Genomic DNA, 26,463 nt, shown 5'->3' with positions numbered 1-26,463 from the left:
CAATGTGACTTTCACATTGTGACTTTCGATGTGGCATCGTCATAGGATGCCACCTTTCCAACAAGTCAGTTCGTCAAATTTCTGCCCTGCTAGAGCTGTCCCGGCCAACTGTAAGTGCTGTTATTTTAAAGTGGAAACGTCTAGGAGCAACAACGGCTCAGCCGTGAAGTGGTAAGCCACACAAGCTCACAGAATGGGACCGCCGAGTGCTGAAGTGCGTAGCGTGTAAAAATTGTCTGTCCTCGGTTGCAACACTCACTACTGAGTTCCAAACTGCCTCTGGAAGCGATGTTAGCACAAAAACTATTTGTCGGGAGCGTCATGAAATGGGTTTCCATGGCCAAGCAGCCGCACACAAGCCTAAGATCACCAAGCGCAATGCCAAGCGACGGCTGGAGTGGTGTAAAGCTTGCCGCCATTGGACTCTGGAGCAGTGGAAACGCGTTCTCTGGAGTGATGAACCGCGCTTCACCATCTGGCAGTCCGATGGACGAATCTGGGTTTGGTGGATGCCAGGAGAACGGTATATGCCCCAATGCATAGTGCCAACTGTAAAGTTTGGTGGAGGAGGAATAATGGGCTATTTTTCATGGTTCGGGCTAGGCCCCTTAGTTCCAGTTTAGGGAAATCTTAACGCTACAGCATTCAATGACATTCTAGACGATTCTGTTCTTCCAATTTTGTGGCAACAGTTTGGGGAAGGCCCTTTCCTGTTTCAGCATGACAATGCCCCATGCAAAAAGCAAGGTCCATACAGAAATGGTTTGTCAAGATTGGTGTGGAAGAGCCTGGCATGCACAGAGCCCTGACCTCAACCTCATCAAACACCTTTAGGATGAATTAGAACTCAGACTGCAAGCCAGGCCCAATCGCCCAAAATCAGTGCCCGACCTCACTATTGCTCTTGTGGCTGAATGGATGCAAGTCCCTGCAGCAATGTTCCAACATCTAGTGGACAGCCTTCCCAGAAGAGTGGAGATTGTTATAGCGGCAAAGGGGGGGACCAACTCCATATTAATGCCCATGATTTTGAAATGAGATGTGTCCTTTTGGTCATGTAGTGTGTCTGAAACATGTCTCGAATTACACCTACACATCTCAGTGCATGTTGGCACAAACTGTTTTAATTCATCTGCCATCGACTCTCCTGCTGTATGTGTGAGCCTGAACCCAGGTTGTATTCTGAACCTTCCTCCATTCCAGAGCAGCTGTTTTGTGTTTGTCTGTACTGAGCGTGCCCAGACCGTTGTGTTCCTCACCTTGCTCTCCTTCAGACGGTCCTCCTCCTTAACGGCTGGGATTATCTTCAGGGTGATGGAGCCCTGAGACTGGGACTGAACGACAACACACAGAGAGGAGCTGGATGTTAGCGTCACAGAAATACAATTTGAACACCATTTCAACTCCTGCATCTTCCCAACAGAGTTGATACTGCATGTATTGCCAACAGAAATCAAAGGAAAACAGTGCTGTTGGAGCTAGTGGTCTAAAATAATAGGAAGACATAAAGTATTCTACTCTAGTCTCACCAGAAGCTGACTGATCTCATCAGGTCTCTTGTGAATGATGGAGATGCCGTTGACCTCTCGTAGCTCGTCTCCTACGTGGACCAGTCCTGAATGGAGGGGAGGAGGTGGTGAGGGGAGACAACAGGCGAGCTGTAGTAGAGATCTATGACTGTGTTCCAAATGGCACCCTATTCCCTAAATGGCACCCTATTCCCTATATAGTGCATTCCTTTTGACCAGGGCCTATAGAATCTGGTCCAAAGTAGTGGACTGTATAGGGATTAGGGTGCCATTTGTGTTGCACACCATATCATGTATCGAGGAGATCTTGCACAGCACTGTATCAGTAGCAGGTGTACTATATCAATCATACCACTATTAACTGGGATGAGATATGGACAATAGGGCTTGGGAGTGGTGGTATCACTCTCCTCAGTCATGATCTACTGCAGTCACAACAGTGAAACCTGACAAAGAGGGATGAGCGATAGGATCAATTCATATCATTACTGCAGAGGGAGAAAGGGAGAATGGGAGAGGGGGAGAGAAGGAGGGAGGGCAGAGAGGGAGAAGGGGAGAGAGGGAGAAGGGGAGGGAGGGCAGCGATGGAGAGAGGAAGAGAAGGAGGGAGGGAGAAGGGAAGGGAGGGCAGAGAGGGAGACAGGGAGGGAGGGCAGAGAGAGAAGGGGAGGGAGGGCAGAAAGGGAGACGGAGAAAGAGAGAGAGGGAGGGAGGGCAGAGAGGGAGACAGGGAGGGAGGGCAGAAAGGGAGAGAGGGAGAGAAGGAGGGAGGGCAGAGAGAGAGAAGGGGAGGGAGGGCAGAAAGGGAGACGGAGAAAGAGAGAGAGGGAGGGAGGGCAGAGAGGGAGACAGGGAGGGAGGGCAGAGAGAGAAGGGGAGGGAGGGCAGAAAGGGAGACGGAGAAAGAGAGAGAGGGAGGGAGGGCAGAGAGGGAGACAGGGAGGGAGGGCAGAAAGGGAGAGAGGGAGAGAAGGAGGGAGGGCAGAGAGAGAGAAGGGGAGGGAGGGCAGAGAGGGAGACAGGGAGAGAGGGAGGGAGGGCAGAGAGGGAGACAGGGGGAGGGAGGGCAGAAAGGGTGAGGGAGAAAGGGAGGGAGGGCAGAGAGGGAGACAGGGAGAGAGGGAGGGAGGGCAGAGAGGGAGACAGGGAGAGGGGGAGGGAGGGCAGAAAGGGAGAGGGAAGGAGGGCAGAGAGGGAGACAGGGAGAGAATGAGGGAGGGCAGAGAGGTAGAGAAGGAGGGAGGGCAGAGAGGGAGAAAGGGAGGGAGGGCAGAAAGGGGGAAAGAGAGCGAGGGAGGGAGGGCAGAAAGGGAGAAAGAGAGCGAGGGAGGGAGGGCAGAAAGGGAGAAAGAGAGCGAGGGAGGGAGGGCAGAAAGGGAGAAAGAGAGAGAGGGAGGGCAGAGAGGGAGAGAGGGATGCTATGAGGAAACAGACAGGCACATAAGCACATAATGTACAGTACAGAGAAACAGACAGATGTTAATGCCCCTTTTTCTATTGACCCCCCACACACACACACACACACACACACACACTAAACTCACACTAAACACACACCAAACATTAAAGACACGCACGTCTGCAGATGGTATTTCCATGGCAACAGCAGCGGACAGCTCGTTGGAGAGAGTGTGTAATGTGTGATATATGATTGGCTCTCAGGGGAAAGACAGAACACAGCTTCAAACAGCCTGATATCGACGGAGATCCTCGTCTGTCTGTCTACCATTGTCTCTCTCTCTCTCGCTATGCTGCTGCTTTAATCTCTGCAACATCTCGGAATCATTAGTGGAGGATTCTCCCAGCTGCCGTTTCTATACAGGATGTTACCATTAAATGTATGTCCACTGACATACTTTAGGCTACAGTATACTGCTGCCTAGAAGGCCATTTATATCCAGACTTCTGATTATTTGTCTAAGTTACATCGTCTCTGGTTAGCCTTGCTTTCAGACATATTATGTCTGGCAATATTATCTGAGCAGTCCATAGATCTCATTTGACAGACCAACAAAAACGTACTGTCTTGTCTGTGCAAGTTCCAGAGGAAGGGGATGATGAATCAGGATGTGTCAGACAGTATGGGTTAAGACCAGACACAGAGAGGGTACAGGATGGGACTGAATCACTCACCACTCCGGTCTGCAGCCCCGCCCCTCATGATGCGGGCCACGATCACAGACCCTGTGGTCTCATCCCGTCTGATGGTGGCCCCCTGGGAACAGAGAGAGATGGACGTTTACTCCTCCCGGGATTGTATCCTCATTCTTCCCATCTATTCTTTCTGTTCCTTCCTCTTTTCTTGTATTCTTTTGTTTTCTTCACAATCAATCAATCAATCAATCAATCAATCAATCAATCAATCAATCAATCAATCAACACAGCCCCAGTCCCACTTCCCCCTTCCCTATATCTCCTCATCCCCTCATCCTCCCATCCTCTACAATTGTATCTCTTCTCTCTGTCATCCTCTCTGTTACAATGACTCACCAGCGGTTCCTTGTTCTTGACCAGTCTGACAATCTTCACTGACTCCTCCTCCAGCTCGTCCTCGAAGTCGTCAGGCAACGGTGGCAACACGGGGTCAAAGTTCTTCTGGGCAACCATGTCATGAACTGACAAAACTGCCTGATGGGAGATGACAGAGAGAGAACGATTAATGTTAGAATTGCAGAACTGCATTCTGAGCTGTGGTGTAAAGTACTTAAGTAAAAAATATTTTAAAGTACTACTTAAGTCATTTTTTGGGCTATCTGTACTTGACTTTACTACATTCATAAAGAAAATGATGTACTTTTTACTCCATACATTTTCCGGAAAATGTTCACACACTTATCAAGAGAACATCCCTGGTCATCACTACTGCATCTGATCTAGGGGACTGTCACGTATATTCCCTCTCTGGCCTCTGGGTCACCAGACTGTTGATTATTACACTCACCAGCACTTATTGACACTCACCTGGACTCCATCACCTCCTTGATTACCTGCCCTATTTATGTCACTCCCTTTGGTTCTTGTCCCCAGGCGTTATTGTTTCTGTACCTGTTTCTTGTTTTGTTCATGTTTGTTTATTTATTAAATGTATTCACTCCCTGAACTTGCTTCCCGACTCTCAGCGTACATCGTTACAGGGACTCACTAAACGCATGCTTTGTTTGTAAATTATGTCCGAGTTGGAGCGTGACCCTGGCTATCCATAAATAAAATGTAAAAAAATGAAAATGTGGCCTTCTGCTTTGCTTAATATAAGGAATTTGAAATGATTTATACTTGTACTTTTACTTTTGATACTTAAGTACATTTGAGCAATTAGATTTCCTTTTGATACTTAAGTATATTTAAAACCAAATACTTTTAGACTTATACTCAAGTAGTATTTTACTGGGTGACTTTCACTTTTACTTGAGTCATTTTCTATTAAGGTATCTTTACTTTTACTCAAGTATGACAATTGGGTACTTTTTCCACCACTGATTCTGAGTATACCAAACATTAGGAACACTTTTGTATACTTAGTGTACATAGAGATTGACATAGATTGAGCGATCCAATACAAATAGATGCATGAATAGCCACCCCACCTTCCATAACCAGGTCTCTCTGTGTGTATTGGGTGTTTTGTTTACCTTGAGATGGGGGGACGTCAACAGCTGTAGGAGTTCCTTCTCCTCAACACTCATTGGTCCACTCTGCAGCTCCTCTGCCACCTGCCGCCAATCACAAGAGAGCTGTCAGTCAGACCATGACCTCTGACCTGGTATAAACCTGTGTGTCCAACAGTGTGGGCTTGGGATATAACTGAAAAATGGAGCAGATATATACTGAAAGTGTAGCAGACTGTTAGTAGTAATAGTCTGGAATAGAATCCACAAATATAGATATATATATACTGTAGAGTTGCACGGCTGTTGCCTAAAGCAGCAATAAACAGAGTGTGCTTGCACACACAAATATACACACAGGAGAATAAGCAGCCAGGAGCTGCGGCTCAGCACTTTTCCACTTAACTGGCGTGAGGAGAGAGAGAGGAGAAGCAGGATGTGGAGAGGGTCTCATTAGTGTTTAGATGAATCAGCAATTTCAGACCACAACACATTACCGTACTGTAACCCTATAAATCTCCATACCTTACTACCTGCATCTACCGCTCCTCTGTCTCCGCAAACACACTGAGACTGACTCTACTGGACGAGTGCTTCACACTTTGGCAGTGTGTGTGGTGTGTGTGTGTTCCTTGTTTGTGTGTGTGTGTCTGTGTGCGTGTGCGTTGTTGAACTTACATCCTCAGCCAAAGAGGCGGCGCTGTGGAGGACAGGTGTAGGACTCTGGCGCTCGTACTGTCTCAGCTTCTCGTGGATCTGCAACACGCAGCCAATCACAGGAGAGGTCAGGGAGGTCAAACACACACACGCACACATACACAAATTAAACAACATAAGTGTACCATAACTTCCATTAACATTGGCAACATTGCCACCCAGCAGGGGCGCAACTTTGACTGGGGATGGTGGGGACATGCCTCGCCCACATTCTGAATTTGTATTTTGGTCCCCCCCCCCAGTTTTATCATTGGAACGTGATACAAACGAGGCAACGATGTGCTTCAGGACCATGTGGACACCTCCGAGCAGTCAGGTAGGCTGTTTGGAGTGTTTATCCAACTGGATAAAATAAATATATATATACAGTACCAGTCAAAAGTTTGGACACACCTACTCATTCAAGGGTTTTTCTTTATTTTTACTATTTTCTACATTGTAGAATAATAGTGAAGACATCAAAACCATGAAATTACACATATGGAATCATGTAGTAACCAAAAAAGTGTTAAACAAATCAAAATATATTTTATATTTGAGATTCTTCAGAGTAGCCACCCTTCGCCTTGATAATAGCTTTGCACACTCTTGGCATTCTCTCAACAAACTTCATGAGCTGCTGCTCCAGTTTCAACTGTTCTGCCTGCGGCTATGGAACCCTGACCTGTTCACCGGACATGATCCCTTGTCCCAGACCTGTTGTTTTCAACTCTCTAGAGACAGCAGGAGCGGTAGAGATACTCTGAGTGATCGGCTATGAAAAGCCAACATTTACTCCTGAGGTGCTGACCTGTTGCACCCTCTACAACCACTGTGATTATTATTATTTGACCCTGCTGGTCATCTATGAACATTTGAACATCTTTGCCATGTTCTGTTATAATCTCCACCCGGCACAGCCAGAAGAGGACTGGCCACACCTCATTGCCCGGTTCCTCTCTAGGTTTCTTCCTAGGTTCCGGCCTTTTTAGGGAGTTTTTCCTAGCCACCGTGCTTCTACACCTGCATTGCTTGCTGTTTGGGGTTTTAGGCTGGGTTTCTGTACAGCACTTTGTGACATCAGCTGATGTAAGAAGGGCTTTATAAATACATTTGATTGATTGATTGATAGTCACCTGTAATACATTTAAATGAACATTTCTTTCCTTCTTAATGCGTATGAACAAATCAGTTGTGTTGTGATAAGCTAGGGGTGGTACAGTATACAGAAGATAGCCCTATTTGGTAAAAGACCAAGTCCATTGTATGGCAAGAACAGCTCAAATAAGCAAAGAGAAACGACAGTCCATCATTACTTTAAGACATGAAGGTCAGTCAATGCAGAAAATGTCAAGAACATTGAAAGTTTCTTCAAGTGCAGTTGCAAAAACCATCAAGCGCTATGATGAAACTGGCTCTCCTGAGTTACCTCTGCTGCAGAGGATAAGTTCATTGGAGTTACTAGCCTCAGATATTGCAGGCCAAATAAATGCTTCACAGAGTTCAAGTAACAGACACATCTCAACATCAACTGTTCAGAGGAGACTGTGTGAATCAGGGCTTCATGGTCGAATTGCTGCAAAGAAACCACTACTAAAGGACACCAATAAGAAGAAGAGACTTGCTTGGGCCAAGAAACACGAGCAATGGACATTAGACCAGAGGAAATGTGTCCTTTGCTCTGGAGTCCAAATTGGAGATTTTTGGTTCCAACCTCCGTGTATTTGTAAGACGCGGTGTAGGTAAATTGATGATCCCTGCATGTGTGGTTCCCACCATGAAGCATGGAGGAGGAGGTGTGAGGGTGTGGGGGAGCTTTTCTGGTGACACTGTCTGTGATTTATTTAGAATTCAAGGCACATTTAACCAGACGGCTACCACAGCATTCTGCAGCGATATGCCATCCCATCTGGTTTGCACTTAGTTTTTTTTTCAACAGGACAATGACCCAAAACACACCTACAGGCTGTGTAAGGGCTATTTGACCAAGAGCGAGAGTGATGGAGTGCTGCATCAGATGACCCGGCCTCCACAATCACCGACATCAACCCAATTGAGATAGTTTTGGATGAGTTGGACCGCAGAGTGAAGGAAAAGCAGCCAACAATTGCTCAGCATATGTGAGAACTCCTTCAAGACTGTTGGAAAAGCATTCCTCATGAAGCTGGTTGAGAGAATGCGAAGAGTGTGCAAAGCTGTCATCAAGGGAAAGTGTTTAACACGTGTTGGGTTTCTACATGATTCCATATGTGTTATTTCATAGTTTTGATGTATTCACTATTATTCTACAATGTAGAAAATAGTAAAAAATTAAGAAAAACTCTTGAATGAGTAGGTGTGTCCAAACTTTTGACTGGTACTGTCATTTAGCAGACGCTTATATATATAATATGAGTTATGTCCCCCCCACTTCTAAAACAAAGATGCTACCAAGTCTTATGTGTACCTTCATGAGGTAGCCCAGGCTCTTCTCACTGAAGACGTTTTTGAGGAAGACCATGTCCTCCTTGTGGTTGGCATCAGGACGCAGCTGGGATGTCAGAAGGGCCAGAGTCTCGTGCAGGCCTGTGGAGGAGGAGAGGAGGGAGGGTGAAGGAACTGGGATCCATTTTTGTTTACATCCTCAGATCGGACTGAGTAATGTAATAAATAATAATAGATACCATTTAGCAGACGCTTTTATCCAAAGAAATTTTTGGTCAAAACCCACTACCCTGGCCAACTGAGCTACATAGTAAGCCTGGGATTCGATTTTGATGCGTAAAGTTTACAGCATGTGTGGTGTATTTAATCTTACCTGTGCCTGCTGAGAGGACCGGCATGGCTTCTTTCATGGGTCAGCAAAAAGGTGAGGCCTGGCAGAGAGAAGGAGAGAAAATGGATGAATATGAAAAATATACTCCCTTTAGTTCTCTTCATCTCATACACACTGTGTTATTCCTAAAGAGAATGTCACTGGGTGAAAACTGTTTAAGGGCTTTGCAGACAGTTTTAGGTGATCTTAAAAGTACTGCATACTCTAATGATGTGTGTACCTCCGTGTGTGTGTGTTTGTGTGTGTGTGTGTTTGTGTGTGTGGAACAGATGTGCTGGGATCTGGAGAGCGGTAGACTCTTAATGATGCCAGTACATCCTCTATAGACAGGTTCTAGCCTGCGTCTTAGACTTCCTGTGCAGTAAACAGCCAACGCCTCACCTCAGTGTGTATGTGTGTGTGTTAACAAGATAGAGACGTAAAGTAGCGTGATACATTCTCAAAGCCGGGCACCATTCATCACATTGACTGCTAGCACGTGTCCACCGTGCTGTGGGCTCCAGGGCATGGCAAAGGAAGCTTTGTGTGTGTGTGTGTGTGTGTGTGTGTGTGTGTGTGTGTGTGTGTGTGTGTGTGTGTGTGTGTGTGTGTGTGTGTGTGTGTGTGTGTGTGTGTGTGTGTGTGTGTGTGTGTGTGCGTGTGTGTGTGCGTGTGTGTGAGAGTGTGTGTGAGAGTGTGTGTGTGAGAGTGTGTGTGTGTGTCTGCTGAATCTGTCCTTTCTGCTTCGTCTGTCCACTAACACCAACAACACAACCACATCCATTACACTGTCAGCTGTGGGAGAATCATGACGATATACCCCTTTAAACAGCTATTCCTTCACTGTCAGACTAACAATGAATGCCCATAAAGCTCCCTGGTCTGTTGGCAAGGAGAATTACGGCATGTCCTGGATGAAGCAAAATGCTTATAAAAACGAAATATACCCCTCAAAATATAACAAATACTGCACATACTGTAACTGGAACACTCTCCCAAAACAGATGTTATATTGTGTTTACTTCTAAAGTACACTCTTAGAGAAAAAGGTGCTAAGTAGAACCATCTAGTTCTCTCTAGAACCCTTCATGTAGGGTTCTTTATAGAACGCCCTGTATATGGTTCTACCTAGAACCTTCTATGAAGGGATCTACCAATAACCATTTTATCATCTAAAGGTTCTTCCTAGAACCCTCCATGAAGGGTTCTACCGAGAACCCTTTTATCTTTGGAGGGTTCTTACTAGAACCCTCTATGAAAGGAGCTTTAAATCGGCAAACAGTGATTGTGCCCATAGAAATAGATGTGGCACACGAGCATGGAGGGCGCGGGATGTTCCCAATGCTGGAAGGGGGGCCTGAGTGAAAAAGTTTGGGAACTCCTGCCCTAATATAGTGGTGTTAAGAATCTCCTGGTTTACAGGCTACATCAGTCCTGCAAGTAACATTATGCTGGCTTGCAAAGTGATGTTTAATTCCTATTGGAATCCAGCCAGAGTTAAGATATCCAACAAGTGGAATTTGAAATCACCCGCAACCTCTATTCAGAATGACTGCCATAGTAGAAAAGATTAAATACTGAGACTACCTCAATCATCTAAACTGGAAACACCATCTCAGTAACTGGTGCAATAAGTCCAACTAACAGATTGAATTAGTTTAGAAAAATGTATGCTCTTTATCTTTGTGTAGCATAAAATGTATCAATCAATCAATGCACATGCAAACACACAGACATTAAAACAAACAATTCTGAAATTCACCCTGCAATAGAGCATGCTGGGAAAAGTAGAACCCTTCTTGCTTTCCAAAAAATCCTCAAAGGACCCTTTCTTCCAAAAACGTGCCTTAGGATGTTAAAGGTTCTTGTTAGAACCCTTGTCTTCCAAAAGGGGTTCTTCATATCAAAACAGTTCTTGGTAGAACCCTATCCCTTTGCAAAGAACCCTTTTTGAACCTTTTAAAAAAAAGTGTACAGACATACAAAAAAACACTGATTCCAATACAGCATCAGCATATTTCTCCCAGCTCCTCCAGCCCTCTCTCTTCCCCCTCTCCTCCTGGGGTAACCCAGGCATACGGTACAATAACGTACGGTAAGGCCGAGTAATATTACACCAGGCCTACGGATCAATCCCCATCTTCACTCCTCTTTATGCACTCCATCTTTTACCCTGCCTTCACATCACAGACAGCCACCCAGTATACACCCTCCCTGACTACTGTGTCCCAAACGGCACCCTATTCTCTATATAGTCCACTACTTTTGACCACAGCCCTATGGGCCCCGGTTGAAAGTAGTGCACTATTGGAATAGAGTGCCATTTGGAACGCATATCTAGACTGTGGGCGGCATAGTGTCACTGTACTGTAGACGATATTCAGCCACTGTTGCCAGCAAGGCCAGTGTTAACACTGATGCCACCACTACAGCCACAGCTGATTCAATACTATTGAAATGCTATTGAAATTCAGCTAACAGTTTTACAGGCTTGATTAAACAACAATAGCCACTTCTGCAAGTGCATCTTACGCATCTGAATTACCCCCATTACACCCATCAAAACACAGACACGCACACACACACAGGCTCAGAAACAATGAAAACAGAGGCAGATCCACTCACAGGTCGCACTCACACTCGCAGATGTCAGGCAGGCACTTCAAACAGTGAGGCCACAAAGGAGCTGACTTGTTCAAGCTAAACACAGAATCCTCAGCGTCAACTCAGCCAACCAGCTAGACAGACAGAGAGATAGAGAGAGACATTTTAAATGAGATTTGAAATGTCTTTATTCCTTTGGAACTTTTGTGTAATGTTTACTGTTCATTTTTTTATTGTTTATTTCACTCTTGTTTATGATCTGTTTCAATTGCTTTGCCAATGTAAACATATGTTTCCCATGCCAATAAAGCCCCTTAAATTGAATTGAGAGAGAGAGGGGGTGAGAGAGAGGGAGAGGGGGCGAGAGAGAGAGAGAGAGAGAACACAAGTAACTGTAATAGATGGAGCTGGAGGGGAAGAGGGGAAAGGAGGAGGTAGGCGGCAGAGAAAGTAGATGGAGAGATGGATGGAGGTGTTTGTCACTCACCTACGAGGGTGTTGATGCTAAACTTCCATGTCAAACCAAAATAAAACAAAGTATAGTGTTGGATAACAACGCATTGCCCTGTTCTCTCTTTCATGCAAAAGACTGACACATCCATGGCCCACTTTCACATCTCTGTTGGCAGAAACAGAGCTTCCACTTGTGGAAACGGTTATACAGCATAATATATGTGCTATATAAAAGTTGTTTGATGTATTTGATGTTTTATAAGGACAAGCTGCATTCAGCTCTGCATGTACAATAATTAGTGAGGTGGCGAGTTCTTCATGTACGGTTTAAGCAGGTACAACAATAGCTCTTTACAGGTCCAGTGTTGTGACCTAGAGTGTATTCTCCTAGTGTGCTTCAGATCCTTCCTCACCGTGCTGCTGCGATGCTACATAATTACAGCAGGCTTACCTCCTACTGAGACAGCGACCAGCTCATGAATTATGAACAGACAGAATGAAACAGTGAGAGAGGGATGGAGAGATGAAAGAATGAGGAGGAAAGGAGGGAGGGAGGATGGATGCCTCTTTCTTGTTTAGTACCTACTGTGAGAATAGAAACTTCTATTCCCAAGTGCCAAACCACAAAGGGTAGCCATTTTTCACTAAGAAGCTGAAGACAAAAAGAAGAAACATGAACACAATTCTTTCTTGGAGATACACCAGAATGACAGTTGGTAACAATCTAACTGAAGCAGTAGGCCCTATACTCTCTTGAAAAAGTCCAGCAGGAGAGCATTCTTAGAAATATGACAGTTGGCAGCTGTCTTGCTGATGAAGCATACATATGAAATAAGGCCCGAGGAGGTGTGGTATATGGCCAATATACCACGGCTAAGGGCTGTCTTAAGCACGACGCAACGCGGAGTGTCTGGACACAGCCCTTAGCCGTGGTATATTGGCCATATACCACAAACCCCCGAGGTGCCTCATTGCTATTATAAACTGGTTACCAACGTAATTAGAGCAGTAAAAATACATGTTTTGTCCTAACCTTGGTATACGGTCTGATATACCACGGCTGTCAGTCAATCAGCATTCAGGGCTCTATCCACCCAGTTCATAATCTAGGACAACTCGTGACAAAACCCAGCATGAGAGCTACAACATCATCATTCACTTACATGCGTTATACGTGCCTATTACCTACGATGGGTATGTATCCTTTTAAAAGTTCCCCTCCTCCCTCTAACCGCTCCTTTGAACAGCAGAGTCAGTGGATGGGGACCAGAAATAGAGAGATCAAATTTTAATGTCTCATTTTCTTATGTGCAGAGACTAGAGGTTTATAAAGACAGGGCGTGAATGCCTAATAAATCTAAGCACAAAGACAGCCGAGAGAATTGGAGCTGCAGAGAGAAGAGAGGAAGGACAGGCTCACAGTGCCTCAACACACTTATCATACTCTCAAATGAACATGTAAAAAACCGCGCAGTCACAAAGACACCCAAAAATATGAAGTTAGAAAAAGAAAGGGCCTCTAAGACATGCACAGAGAAAGACACCCGAGGACAGGACAGGGAAACACGCACAAACAGAGAGACACGCACACACACAGCGCTTCGCAGGCCCACATGGTGCCTTAGCAAGGTAGCAGAAGCATCAGTACCTTAGGTCGTAACCAGGTGATAATGAGGGTGTTGATTAGAGGCCTGGGTTGAGGCCTGGGTAGAGGCCTGGGTAAAGGCCTGGGTAGAGGCCTGGGTAGAGGCCTGGGTATACCTGACAACCCACAGGAGGCTGCTGAGGGGAGGACGGCTCATAATAATGGCTGGATTATAGTGAATGGAATAGTACCATGAGTTCGACACCATTCCATTTATTCCTTTCCAGCCATTACTATGAACCCGTCCTCCCCAATTAAGGTGCCACCAACCTCCTGTGCTGACAGCAAGGTTGTAACCTTGGCCTGGGTAGACCACAGCCTCAGCCTCTCTCTTGAAACAGCAGGGGTCTCCTAGTCTGACAGGCACCATACTGTCTGACAGGCACCATGCTGTCTGACAGGCACCATACTGTTTGACAGGCACCATATTGTGTGACAGGCACCGTACTGTGTGACAGGCACCATACAGTATGACAGGCACCATGCTGTCTGACAGGCACCATACTGTGTGACAGGCACCATACTGTCTGACAGGCACCATGCTGTCTGACAGGCACCATACTGTTTGACAGGCACCATATTGTGTGACAGGCACCGTACTGTGTGACAGGCACCATACAGTATGACAGGCACCATGCTGTCTGACAGGCACCATACTGTGTGACAGGCACCATACTGTCTGACAGGCACCATGCTGTCTGACAGGCACCATACTGTTTGACAGGCACCATACTGTGTGACAGGCACCGTACTGTGTGACAGGCACCATACAGTATGACAGGCACCATACTGCTCTACAAACCCATCGCCGCAGGCAACAAGATACAGGGGTCATAGGCTTCTTCACCTGCATTGCTTGCTGTTTGGGGTTTTAGGCTGGCTTTCCGTACAGCACTTTGTGACATCGGCTGATGTAAAAAGGGCTTTATAAATACATTTGATTGATTGATAGGCTAGAGTATGCCCCGGAAGAAACATCAGCAGGACGTTGTCATCATCTTCATAATTTCAACCACCAACCACACGAAAGACGTCAATCCATACTATAGCATAGATTATAATGACTCCATACTGGACAGGAGCAGTGTTAGCAGAGGACATATTAGTAGGGGACCATCCTAGGTGAATATGGATGTATGACGTCTTTACAGCACCGAGAGGAGCTTGGTCCCCCACTGCACATAACTGCACACAACATCATGTTGTCTCTCTGTCTCTCTGCTACCAACAGACCCAGCACCATTTGTTCCTTCTCTATCACAACTGCACCCATAGGAGCCCCTCAGGCAGGCTACTACAGTACAGCCACCGTATGCTACCTGCCTACCAGGCCCTTTTTTTAGAGTGTTACGTACTCCTCAACGAATGCTGTCGTTGTCGTTCTAGCGTTGTCACGGCAAACGACAGCGATTTCTGAGAGCACAGACTTCCTGGCTGGGCTGATGATGTTGGGTGAGAATCCAGCACGAGGAGAGACTCAGAGGGCTGCTCCAGTGGGCATACTGTATGTGGTCTAAACGCTCAGTGATCTACGGTCGTAGGGTGCGTCCCAAATGACGAAACAAATCTGTTTTAACAGATTACCATTTGGAGAAGGACGCGTTCACGGTTTGGGTCAACACTGTCTGTCCCACTTTTAGGGTCAAATGCTTCCGTTCTGAGCCTGCGGGTTTATATTATGCATATGGTGGGAATTGACATTTACAAAGCAGGCACCGAACGTTATGTTGCAGGCACCGAATGTTAGGTTGCAGGCACCAAATGTAATGTTGCAGGCACCAAATGCTGTAGAGAGTGGCCTGATGCCAATACCAAATAGCTTCTAACTAAGTATGACAGCACATCAACATTCTACACAACAGTCAGTGAGTGGGTGATGACACGAGGTCCCCCCCCCCCCCTGCACCCACGTACCCACGTACCCCTGCCACCACACTGACTAAGTGATGAACAGTTTCTCACTGACAGCCCTGATCAATAATGAGGCAGACTGTGTCTTGTCTAAAACCTCTGCTCTACGATACTGGCTACTGTCTGCACAAACACTCAACTAATCCACTGCTACGAAACAGCACTGACAGCAGCGCTTACCATACTTGGGCAAGGTCCAAATGTGTCTTTCACACGCAACACACGTTACCCCCACTACTAGCCCCTCAATCTTCCTCTAACCAACATGTATTTACAGCAGCTGGGACGTGAACCTTGGCAAACAGCCAAAACCCTGTCTCTTTTGTACACACACACACACACACACACACACACACACACACACACACACACACACACACACACACACACACACACACACACACACACACACACACACACACACACACACACACACACACACACACAGAGGTGACAACATCAGGAATCTCATGTTGAGAACACACAGGAGAAGTAGCAGTGTGGTCAAAGGTGTCCAAATACCATTCATCATGTGTAATATGGAGGAAAACCTTCAGTGTTGACATTTCACATCCTTCTTGCTGCATGGTGTCAGTCAAACACACCCCGTCCCTCTCCTCTCCTCTAATAGCCAGGCAGGCTCACTTGCTTTTCCCTCTCTTCCTCTCCCTCCCTCCCTCTCTCCCATTCCCACTTCCTCTGTCTGCGTAGCATCCTCTGCCTGATGCGCCCTCTCTCCCTCTTCCTCCCTCCTTCTGTCATCCTCCTCTCTCTCTGCAGTGCTACGATGCTCTGTGTTCCTCACGTCGCCGGCCGGCCGGCCGAGAAGGAACACAGAGTATCTTCCTCTAGCTGACGCTTCACAGACAGACTAGAAACACAAAATATCAGGAGCCGACATGACAGTAACGTACACACAGACATTTCCGTACCGTTCTCTCTGTCTCTCTGTCCTTCTCTCTCTGTATGCGTCTCTCCTTCCTCACTGCAGCCACACTGTTTCTCTCACTCCGATTCCTCCTCCGGCTTCTGCGCTCACAAACCTGCTGCTACAGAATGTCCGCCTCCTCCCCTCTCTCTCTCTTCTCTCTCTCAACTCTCCCCTCCCCTCACGGTCCTCCCTCCCCTCCCCTCCCCTTCCACCAGCTCTCTCACTCTACCCCTCTCTCTCTTTCTCTCTCTCTCTCTCTCTCTCTCTCTCTCTCTCTCTCTCTCTCTCTCTCTCTCTCTCTCTACCCCCCTCTCTCATTCTCTCTGTCTACAGCATCAGACTGCTTTGGAGCTGTATTGGAGCTGACAGCTGGGATCTTTATATTGCTATCTGTTATGACATATACAGGGCATACTGTATATGGTCAGTACCCTCCAGAACAGAGTATCTATTCTCCTCCATTAGACCTCTCTCCCTCTATTTTCTCAATCCCTCTCTCCTATCCTCTCCCTTCTGCCCTCCTGGTTAATTGCCTTCACCCGGCTGTCTTCGATACTCGGCGCATTCTCTCTCTCATTCACAATCAGTCTCGAGGATGAAAAAGAGACAGAGAGAGAGAGTGCTGTCCCCTCCCCCTCTCCTCCTATGTCGGTGCTGTGGCTGCTGGCTGGCTGAGGCTATGGACGATGGCTAGCTAGCGGCTGCTTCTCCTTTGTCCGCTAACGTGCAGCTCTCTCACAGAAACACACAGCGTCTGAATAAGGGGTTCCCCCCTGTATTCTCATGGTAATAAGTGTTGTCTGTGTCATGTGAGGATTTCTCCCAGGGTCCTCGGGGTAACAAGTGAGCAGCACAGAGAAACACACCCACACACACACAAAGACAGTCATAATTCTCAAATAAAGAAACACATTCTCACATATTTTATTTAACCAGGCAAGTCAGTGAAGAACAAATTCTTATTTACAATGACGGCCAAACCCAGACGACACTGGGCCAATTGTGCACTATGGGACTCCAAATCACAGCCGGATGTGACACAGCCTGCATTTTAACCAGAGACTGTAGTGACACCTCTTGCACTGAGATGCAGTGCTTTAGACCGCTGCGCCACTCGGGAGCCCAAACAAACAACATAAACACACCTACACACATCAATAAAGGATAAAGATGTGACAGACAGCCATTCCTCTGTCTTAGTGTGTTCTCTGTACGTTATGACTTTGTGCACTGACACTGGCGCAAGCACCCACCCACACACACACCCCCACACCCACAGACACACGCTGTTGCTGTCGTGACCTGGAATATGTGTGTATATCAGCATCATGATACCCCTGGCCTCTGAGAGGTCACATGGTATGAGGGGTGTCCTCCTTCCTGCCAACAGACTTCGTTAATTACAGCAGAGGTCGTTATGGGTCTCTGGTCTATCTGATTCACAGGCATCTGTTAACCTCATCCTGTCTGGGGAGAAAGGATGGAGCAATGGAGGGATTTGGGGAGTGTGTGTGTGTGTGTGGGGGGGTGTCAATAGAAAAAGGAGCATTACCATCTGTCTGTTTTTCTGTACTGTACATTATGTGCTTGTCTGTTTCTTCACAGCATCCCTCTCCCCCGCTCTCCTTTTCTCAGCCGGCCCTCCATTTCACATATAGGTCACAGAGACTTGGTCTGCAATAAACATGTGACACACTGATATCTCAGTCTACAAAGACAACTTAGGTAGTATTAGTCTGTCTCTCTCCCTATCTTGTGTTGTTTCTATGATTCATATCATTCAGGAAGGAAGGATTCAATGTCTCATATGGACTGGACCACCTGTCACCACATACAGTGCATTTGGAAGTATTCAGACCCACTTCTTTCCCCCCAGATTTTGTTATGTTACAGCCTTATCTAAAACGGATTAAATACAAATCTTCATCAATCTGCATTCAGTACACCATAACGACAACGTGAAAACATTTCTTTGTTGTTGCAAATGTAAAATAAAAAGCAAGGTAAGTATTCATACCCTTTGCTATGAGACTTGAAGTTGAGCTCAGTTGCATCCTGTTTCCGTTGATCATCCTTGAGATGTTTCTACAACTTGATTGGGGTCCACCTGTGGTAAATTCAATGGATTGGACATGATTTGGAAAGGCACACACCTGTCTATATAAGGTCCCACAGTTGTCAGTGCTTGTCAGAGCAACAACCAAGCATTTAGGTTGAAGGAATTGTCTGTCCGTAGAGCTCCGTGACAAGATTGCGTCGAGGATCAGATCTGGGGAAGGGTATCAAAACATTTCTGCAGCATTGAAGGTCCCCAAGAACACAGTGGCCTCCATCAATCTTACAGTTTTTGACGATTGCTTACACACTGAAAGTGAATGCTTAGACAAAAGCATCAAAACTTCAACTTTTGTAACCATGCCTTAAACAAAGGCACCACAAGTACAAACACATTTTCTGCTTTGCACTTTGTTTGCAATTCTGCAACACAGCTGCAAAACACTACACACTGTTTCTTACATTAGAAACTTCGTTCAAGAATTAAATCTCTTGCAATCATCGGGAAAACATACCTGAAGTTGGTAACACCCACACAAACACATGAAAACACTTCTACAGTAATTGAACACCAATTAGTCTGAGCCTCAGCACTACAAATAGACCTCAGGTAAGATCGCCTCTTTTGTGAGAACTTTGCAAACATGGAGGCAGTGAGAGCGAGAGGAAGAGGAAGAGAAAGAGGAGTGGGAGGAGGACGAGGACAAGAACAAAGAAGGGGACCAGGCAATAGACGGAGACATATTTCCGACGACATTAGGGCCACTTTGGTGGACCATGTCATAAATCATGGCCTGACGATGAGGGAGGCTGGGCAGAGAGTCCAGCCCAACCTGAGTCGCTACACGGTAGAATCCATAATACGGACATTTAGATCGGAGAACAGGTATGTCTTCAACTTTCTACACTAGACTGTACCTATGGAATTGTTGCACATCATTCTGCATCACAGTACAATACAATGTAGTCCTACAATATTAGGTCTATGCTCCTCAGTGAACAAAAAAATAGGTATAGTACTATGAAGTTTTGATGTAACTGTGTACAGTATGACAGCCTGCAGCTTGTAGTTTTGACTGAATGTGTCTGACCCAACCCACCCCCCACCCCCATAGACATTGTAGTCCTGTGTTTTGAGTTACACCATATTCACGGTACAATGTATGCATTTTCTGTTACAGAGTCCCAGACTTTGATGCAGCTGCACAGCCTCATGAGTTCATTTTCATTGATGAAGCTGGAATCAATCTGGCTAAAACCAGGCGTCGGGGCCGAAATGTTACAGGACAAAGAGCCGTTGTGAATGTCCCTGGGCAGCGCGGGGGAAATATCACCTTGTGTGCCGCCATTAGTCTGCAAGGAGTTCTCCATCACTATGCCCCCCTAGGTCCCTACAATACTGCACACATAATCATATTTCTGGATGCACTACATAAGCAGTTGTACAGGACGGACCAGAGCAGCCCAGGTTTGTTGTCATCTGGGATAATGTTAGTTTCCACCCGACTGCTCTGGTCAGGGACTGGTTCACCAACCACAATAACTTCACAGTTGTAAACTCGCCCCCTTACACTACATTTCTAAATCTGATTGAGGAATTACTTTTGGCTTGGCGTTGGAAAGTGTATGACCGCCAACCACATGACCGCCTGCCTCTTCTGCAAGCAATGGAAGAGGCATGCGGAGACATTGAGGTGGGGTCAGTCCAGGGTTGGATACAAGGCGATATTTTCCCCATTGCCTAGCCAGGGATGACATTGCTTGTGATGTGGTAATGTGGCCAGACCCTAACAGAAGGCGGGATCCATAAACCATCCACCCCATCCCTTACAATCCCTTACAATACTTTTTGTTTACCACTGCGCTGTAATTTTACAGTAATTATTTTTGTTTCTGTGAGTTTACAGTAACATCTTGTATTGATTACTGTACTGTAATTCTACTTTTCTTTGTGTTTTTTGTTGTTGTTGTTGTAAAAACCTGATATGGAAAAAAAATAAGCTGTATATATTTTTTTCTGAAGCCTTTCTATTTTTTATGTTCATTGAAATGTGAGTAGAAGTACTGTACCGGAACAATATTTCACAGAAGCCTGTATGAGAAAATGAAAAAGGTATACAAAGTACTAAAGACAGCAGTGTTTTGTATAAAGTACATCATTGTGTTGTTGCTGCTTTGAAAGAGTTAATCAAATGGTGCATGTGTGTATCATTTTGTTAGCAAAAGGCTTAATTTTGACATAGAAGTGAGATGTTTATCTCCAAGTGTTGTGTCTTTGTTTTGACACAATGAGCCAAATTCTGCAACAAGTGTGTAAGCATTCGCAAAAAACTGTAAATGGAAGAAGTTTGGAAACACCAAGACTCTTCCTAGAGTTGGCGGCCTGGCCAAACTGAGCAATTGGGGGAGGAGGGCCTTGGTCAGGGAGGTGACCAAGAACCTGATAGTCACTCTGACATAGCTCCAGAGTTCCTCTGTGGAGATGGGAGAACCTTCCAGAAGGACAACCATCTCTGCTGCATTCCACCAATCAGACCTTTATGGTAGAGTGGCCAGACGGAAGCTACTCCTCAGTAAAAGGCACATGACAGCCCACTTGGAGTTCGCCAAAAGGCACCAAAAGCACTCTCAGACCATGAGAAACAAGATTTTCTGATCTGATGAAATCAAGATTGAACTCTTTGACCTGAATGCCATGCATCACATCTGGAGGAAACCTGGCACCATACGGTGAAGCATGGTGGTGGCAGCATCCTGCTGTGGGGATGTTTTTCAGCGGCAGGGACTGGGAGACTAGTCAGGATTGAGGGAAAGATGAATGGAGCAAAGTACAGACAGATCCTTGATGAAAACCTGCTCCAGAACGCGCAGGACCTCAGACTGGGGAGAAGGTTCACCTTCCAACAGGACAACAACCCTAAGCAGGGGCGCCGCCAGGGATTTTGGGCCCCATGAAACAATATCACATTGGGCTCAACCACCACAGGCCACACCAACCCTGCGTAATTGCTGTAACCACACACCTCCAGAACCCAATCGACCCATTCAAAGCTTTAAAAAACTCTACCTTTGCAGGCTTGCAACTCTCTTGTAATCCAATATTTGAGCTGTGAAAATATAACACTGTGCAGACATACATGCAACATTCTGCATACAGTGTAATTCACTATTTGATGCAAGACTGATACCCCCTATAAGAAATGTGCTGAAGGCCATCTTTTACAGTCTAAATGTAATTTTAATGGTAAAATTCTTAAATGGAAAAATCTCTTAACATTAATGAATAACTTAAAATGAATATAACTTAAATATCCATTAACCTCTTCGATTAAAATAAATTAACATTATCATCTATAGAATGATATAACAAACAAAATAATAAAATCAGTAGCAGATTTTTGAACTAAGTATACATACCAATTAGAAAATAAGCAGCTGGAAAAGTGGAAATGGAAAACAATGGAAAATGGAAATTAAAAGGCCTGATGGTGGCGCTAGAGGAAAGGTCAAGTGGCCACCAAATCAATAGGTTTCTTCCACTTGGGGTCTTGATTGTGCACAACAAATTCTATGGCAATCCAGCCACTACTTTGAGATATATCTTGTTCTCAGCCTGTGGGCATCATGTGTGTAGTGATCCAATATCCATAGCTATGCCATTTAACACTGGCCCTTGCTCAGCCTTACTCAACAAGAGCCCTGAGCCGAGCCTTCTTGCTAGCAAAGTCGCTGATCAGCTTGTTTTTCAACATCCTCACTTTGTCTGTCTCTTTCTGTGCACCTTCTCTCATTTTCTCCATCCTCATCATCTGCATTGTTACTGTCTTTCACCTCTTCCTCCACTTCCACACTCCTCCCTGACAAAACTGTATCACATGAAGATGGTCCTGGCTCTGTAATGTACATGACGCATATGATAATATGTCCTATAATATAATGCACATTTTTAGTTACTACCATTTTTTTTACTTAAATTATCTGCATGCACCATTGAAAAAATGTAACAGCACTGAATCCTGAAGAATATTGACACAAATTACCTGCAGTTGTGTATTACCACCACTAGATGTCAGTAAATTACAATATTTCAGTCTGCATCAAAGCCATGGAAACATACTTTGGCCATATGTCTTTAAGGTATTATTTTAACATTGGCTGTCACTTATACAGACTGAGTCACTCAATGCTTCAAACTATCCAGCATCCAATACAAAAAAAATACAAAAAAAAATAATTACAGTGTTTGAATTCTTATCATTGAAAAGGATTTAATCACTTTTGGTTTTTTCATAATAATAAAAAAAGGAATTCCCACGGACCCCCTGCAATTATGGCAACTGACATGTCATTCATCACAATGCTGCTCACCTCCTTCTTCAGTTGGGAGTAGGGCTGGTTCAGGGGTATGGGGATGGGGAGACAGGGCTGGTTCAGGGGTATGGGGATGGGGAGACAGGGCTGGTTCAGGGGTATGGGGATGGGGAGACAGGGAGGCTGAGCCTGAAGCTGCAACTGTTGGGCCTGGCACCAGGCAGGGGCAGGGACAACTGATTTAGTAAGAATAGCTTGCTAAACGTTTGCCTGCATTGATGAAATGTCGGCTGAAAGAGGAGCGAAATGTAAACACAATTTTCTGTGAAGATATTAAGTAACTAATGTTATGGGAGCAAAAGTAGCCTATTTCACTATGGACTAAGCTAACAGGTTAATTTCCACCACTCACGGACTACACCCACCTTCCTTTGTGAAAAATAGGGTGAAATACTGTCATCTTTTCTTTTTTCTCTCCTGTCTTTCTTTTCTTTCTTTTTGTTTTTGGAAGCCAGATGTTTTTTTAGGCACCTTGTTTGGGGACAGGACCGAACCATTTAATGTAAATAGGGTGGGTTGGGGGGGGGGGGGTTGTGCAAAACAGAGGCTCTCAGGATGTTTACTTTTTGCCAAAAACAAGAAAAGAAAAAGAAACCGTTAGTTTTATTAGTACATTGTATATAAAAATATTATATTAACAATATTTTATGATACTTCCCCCCCATACGGCACCCCTGACCCTAAGCACACAGCTAAGACAATGCAAGAGTGGCTTCGGAACACGTCTCTGAATGTCCTTGAGTGGCCTATCCAGAGCCCGGACTTGAACCTGATTGAACATCTCTGGAGAGACCTGAAAATAGCTGTGCAGCGACGCTCCCCATCCAACCTGACAGAGCTTGAGAGGATCTGCAGAGAAGAATGGGAGAAACTCCCCAAGTACAGGTGCGCTAAGCTTGTAGCATCATACCCAAGAAGACTCAACGCTGTAATCGCTGCCAAAGGTGCTTCAACAAAGTACTGAGTAAAGGGTCTGAATACTTACAGTGGGGGGGGGGAAAGTATTTGATCCCCTGCTGATTTTGTACGTTTGCCCATCTACAAAGAAATTATCAGTCTATAATTTTAATGGTAGGTTTATTTGAACAGTGAGAGGCAGAATAACAACAAAAAAATCCAGAAAAACGCATGTAAAAAATGTTATAAAATGATTTGCATTTTAATGGGGGAAATAAGTATTTGACCCCTCTGCAAAACATGACTTAGTACTTGGTGGCAAAACCCTTGTTGGCAAACACAGAGGTCAGACGTTTCTTGTAGTTGGCCACCAGGTTTTCACACATCTCAGGAGGGATTTTGTCCCACTCCTCTTTGCAGATCCTCTCCAAGTCATTAAGGTTTCGAGGCTGACGTTTAGCAACTCGAACCTTCAGCTCCCTCCACAGATTTTCTATGGGATTAAGGTCTGGAGACTGGCTAGGCCACTCCAGGACCTTAATGTGCTTCTTCTTGAGCCACTCCTTTGTTGCCTTGGCTGAGTGTTTTGGATCATTGTCATGCTGGAATACCTATCCACGGCCCATTTTCAATGCCCTGGCTGAGGGAAGGATGTTCTCACCCAAGATTTGACGGTACATGGCACCGTCCATCGTCCCTTTGATGCGGTGAAGTTGTCCTGTCCCCTTAGCAGAAAAACACCCCCAAAGCATAATGTTTCCACCTCCATGTTTGACGGTGGAGATGGTGTTCTTGGGGTCATAGGCAACATTCCTCCTCCTCCAAACACGGCGAGTTGAGTTGATGCCAAAGAGCTCCCTTTTGGTCTCATCTGACCACAACACTTTCACCAGTTGTCCTCTGAATCATTCAGATGTTCATTGGCAAACTTCAGACGGGCATGTGTATGTATTCTTGAGCAGGGGAACCTTGCGGGCGCTGCAGGATTTCAGTCCTTCACGGCGTAGTGTGTTACCAATTGTTTTCTTGGTGACTATGATCCCAGCTGCCTTGAGATCATTGACAAGATCCTCCCGTGTAGTTCTGGGCTGATTCCTCACCGTTCTCATGATCATTGCAACCCCACGAGGTGAGATCTTGCATGGAGCCCCAGGCCAAGGGAGATTGACAGTTCTTTTGTGTTTCTTCCATTTGCGAATAATCGTACCAAATGTTGTCACCTTCTCACCAAGCTGCTTGGCGATGGACTTGTAGCCCATTACAGCCTTGTGTAGGTCTACAATCTTGTCCCTGACATCCTTGGAGAGCTCTTTGGTCTTGGCCATGGTGGAGAGTTTGGAATCTGATTGATTGTTTCTGTGGACAGGTGTCTTTTTCACAGGTAACAAGCTGCGGTTAGGAGCACTCCCTGTAAGAGTGTGCTCCTAATCTCAGCTCGTTACCTGTATAAAAGACACCTAGGAGCCAGAAATCTTTCTGATTGAGAGGGGGTCAAATACTTATTTCCCTCATTAAAATGCAAATCATTTTATAACATTTTTGACATGCGTTTTTCTGGATATTTTTGTTGTTATTCTGTCTCTCACTGTTCAAATAAACCTACTATTAAAATTATAGACTGATCATTTCTTTGTAAGTGGGCAAACATACAAAATCAGCAGGGGATCAAATACTTTTTCCCCCCACTGTAAATAAATGTAATATGTCCGTAATTTTTTTTAATACATTTTCAAACATTTCTAAAAACCTGTTTTTGCTTTGTCATTATGTGGTATTGTGTGTAGATTGATGAGGGGGAAAAAACTATTTAATACATTTTAGAATAAAGCTGTAATGTAACAAAATGTGGAAAAACTCAAGGGGTCTGAATATTTTCAGAATGCACTGTGTATTGTACAGCCTATCAGAATCTAACACAATATCCACAGCCAGCAGACTCAATCCAATAAGTACATTACATAATGGATTACAACAATTACATAGAAATGATCAGACATGACATCTATTAACAACAGCTCCTGATAATAACCTTTTGAGTGGAGCCACATCGTGATCTAACCTCTGGATCAGGTCGTGAGGGAGTCGTGACACATCCTAGCCTAAAACAGAACCCCACACTGGGCATGAGTCACTTCCTTACCCGCCCCCCTCTCTCCAAGGACTGGATGACTTACAGGCTCAGACAGATAAACAAACAGCCGATAAATAAATAAATGACGAGGCACACAGACTGTGCCACTGCCAAGCATCAACTTCTGTCAAGAGTTGTACTTGATTCAGTACTGATTTAAGAGGAAACGTAGGCCTTCCTCTGTTATGGAAGACGTCTGTCCTTTATAGGCACTCAATGAATGGCCCTTTTCTTGTATTACACTTAGTCTAGATAAAATATGATCTCATGAAAATTGATTACTATTGATGTTATTATTGGATTTTCCAGTGGTTGTAAAGGGATTGGGGTTATATTATTTGATATATAAAAATAGGAAAGGATTAAAGGAGAAATCACAGCGCCGACTGTGCTGAAATGTCCTGATATTAACTGCCCTCATATTTATTGCTCTCACTCTCATTCTCTCTCTCTCTCTCTCTCTCTCTCTCTCTCTCTCTCTCTCTCTCTCATATAAATCAGATTGCTGTCGTTTAGTTGGTCTGGAGGCTCAATGCACTTTTAGCCTAATGCCATTCGGCGCCAGGTTCTCACTGTTTTCCTCCCTGCAGCAGCCAGGAGTGTTCGATATGATTGCCTATCTCCTCCCTCCCTACCACTCCCTGCATTAGTTCCTGGCAGACAGCCTTCTCAAGGCCATAGCTCTCAACTCAGGCCCCTCCATCTCCACTTCTCTGTCCAGGCTGCTGCAGATAACAGCTAGGAGAATGATCCGATACGACTAATAACAGTGGCACATGTTCAAGTTTGAAGCTATCAGACATCAGACAGATACGTCACTTTGCCGGAGATACTGCACGTA

At 45.2% G+C, this 26,463-nt stretch overlaps 1 protein-coding gene across 4 annotated transcripts in view; it reads right to left on the bottom strand.

Moving 5' to 3' along the window:
• LOC106607511 (MAGUK p55 subfamily member 3) overlaps positions 1 to 16,332 on the bottom strand; it is a 28,306-nt gene extending 11,974 nt beyond the window's left edge. For 2 of the 4 annotated variants that reach the window (XM_014204526.2, XM_014204529.2), the window contains exons 1-9: positions 16,170 to 16,332; positions 8,628 to 8,685; positions 8,277 to 8,395; positions 5,813 to 5,890; positions 5,159 to 5,239; positions 4,020 to 4,157; positions 3,663 to 3,744; positions 1,530 to 1,615; positions 1,260 to 1,334 (exon numbers count right to left, since the gene is read on the bottom strand). In XM_014204526.2, coding sequence (XP_014060001.1) covers positions 1,260 to 1,334; positions 1,530 to 1,615; positions 3,663 to 3,744; positions 4,020 to 4,157; positions 5,159 to 5,239; positions 5,813 to 5,890; positions 8,277 to 8,395; positions 8,628 to 8,664 — 696 coding nt within the window. In that variant the 5' untranslated portion in view covers positions 8,665 to 8,685; positions 16,170 to 16,332. The remainder of the gene's footprint in view (positions 1 to 1,259; positions 1,335 to 1,529; positions 1,616 to 3,662; positions 3,745 to 4,019; positions 4,158 to 5,158; positions 5,240 to 5,812; positions 5,891 to 8,276; positions 8,396 to 8,627; positions 8,686 to 16,169) is intronic. The other 2 variants (XM_014204532.2, XM_014204533.2) reach the window with 1 other exon arrangement.
• Positions 16,333 to 26,463: the final 10,131 nt, after the last annotated feature.

Source organism: Salmo salar, chromosome ssa06 (assembly GCF_905237065.1).
Source record: "Salmo salar chromosome ssa06, Ssal_v3.1, whole genome shotgun sequence".
In the NCBI taxonomy this organism is placed as follows: Eukaryota; Metazoa; Chordata; class Actinopteri; order Salmoniformes; family Salmonidae; genus Salmo; species Salmo salar.
Note: the sequence above shows the minus strand (reverse complement) of the source record. Positions and strands in the feature narration are given on the sequence as shown.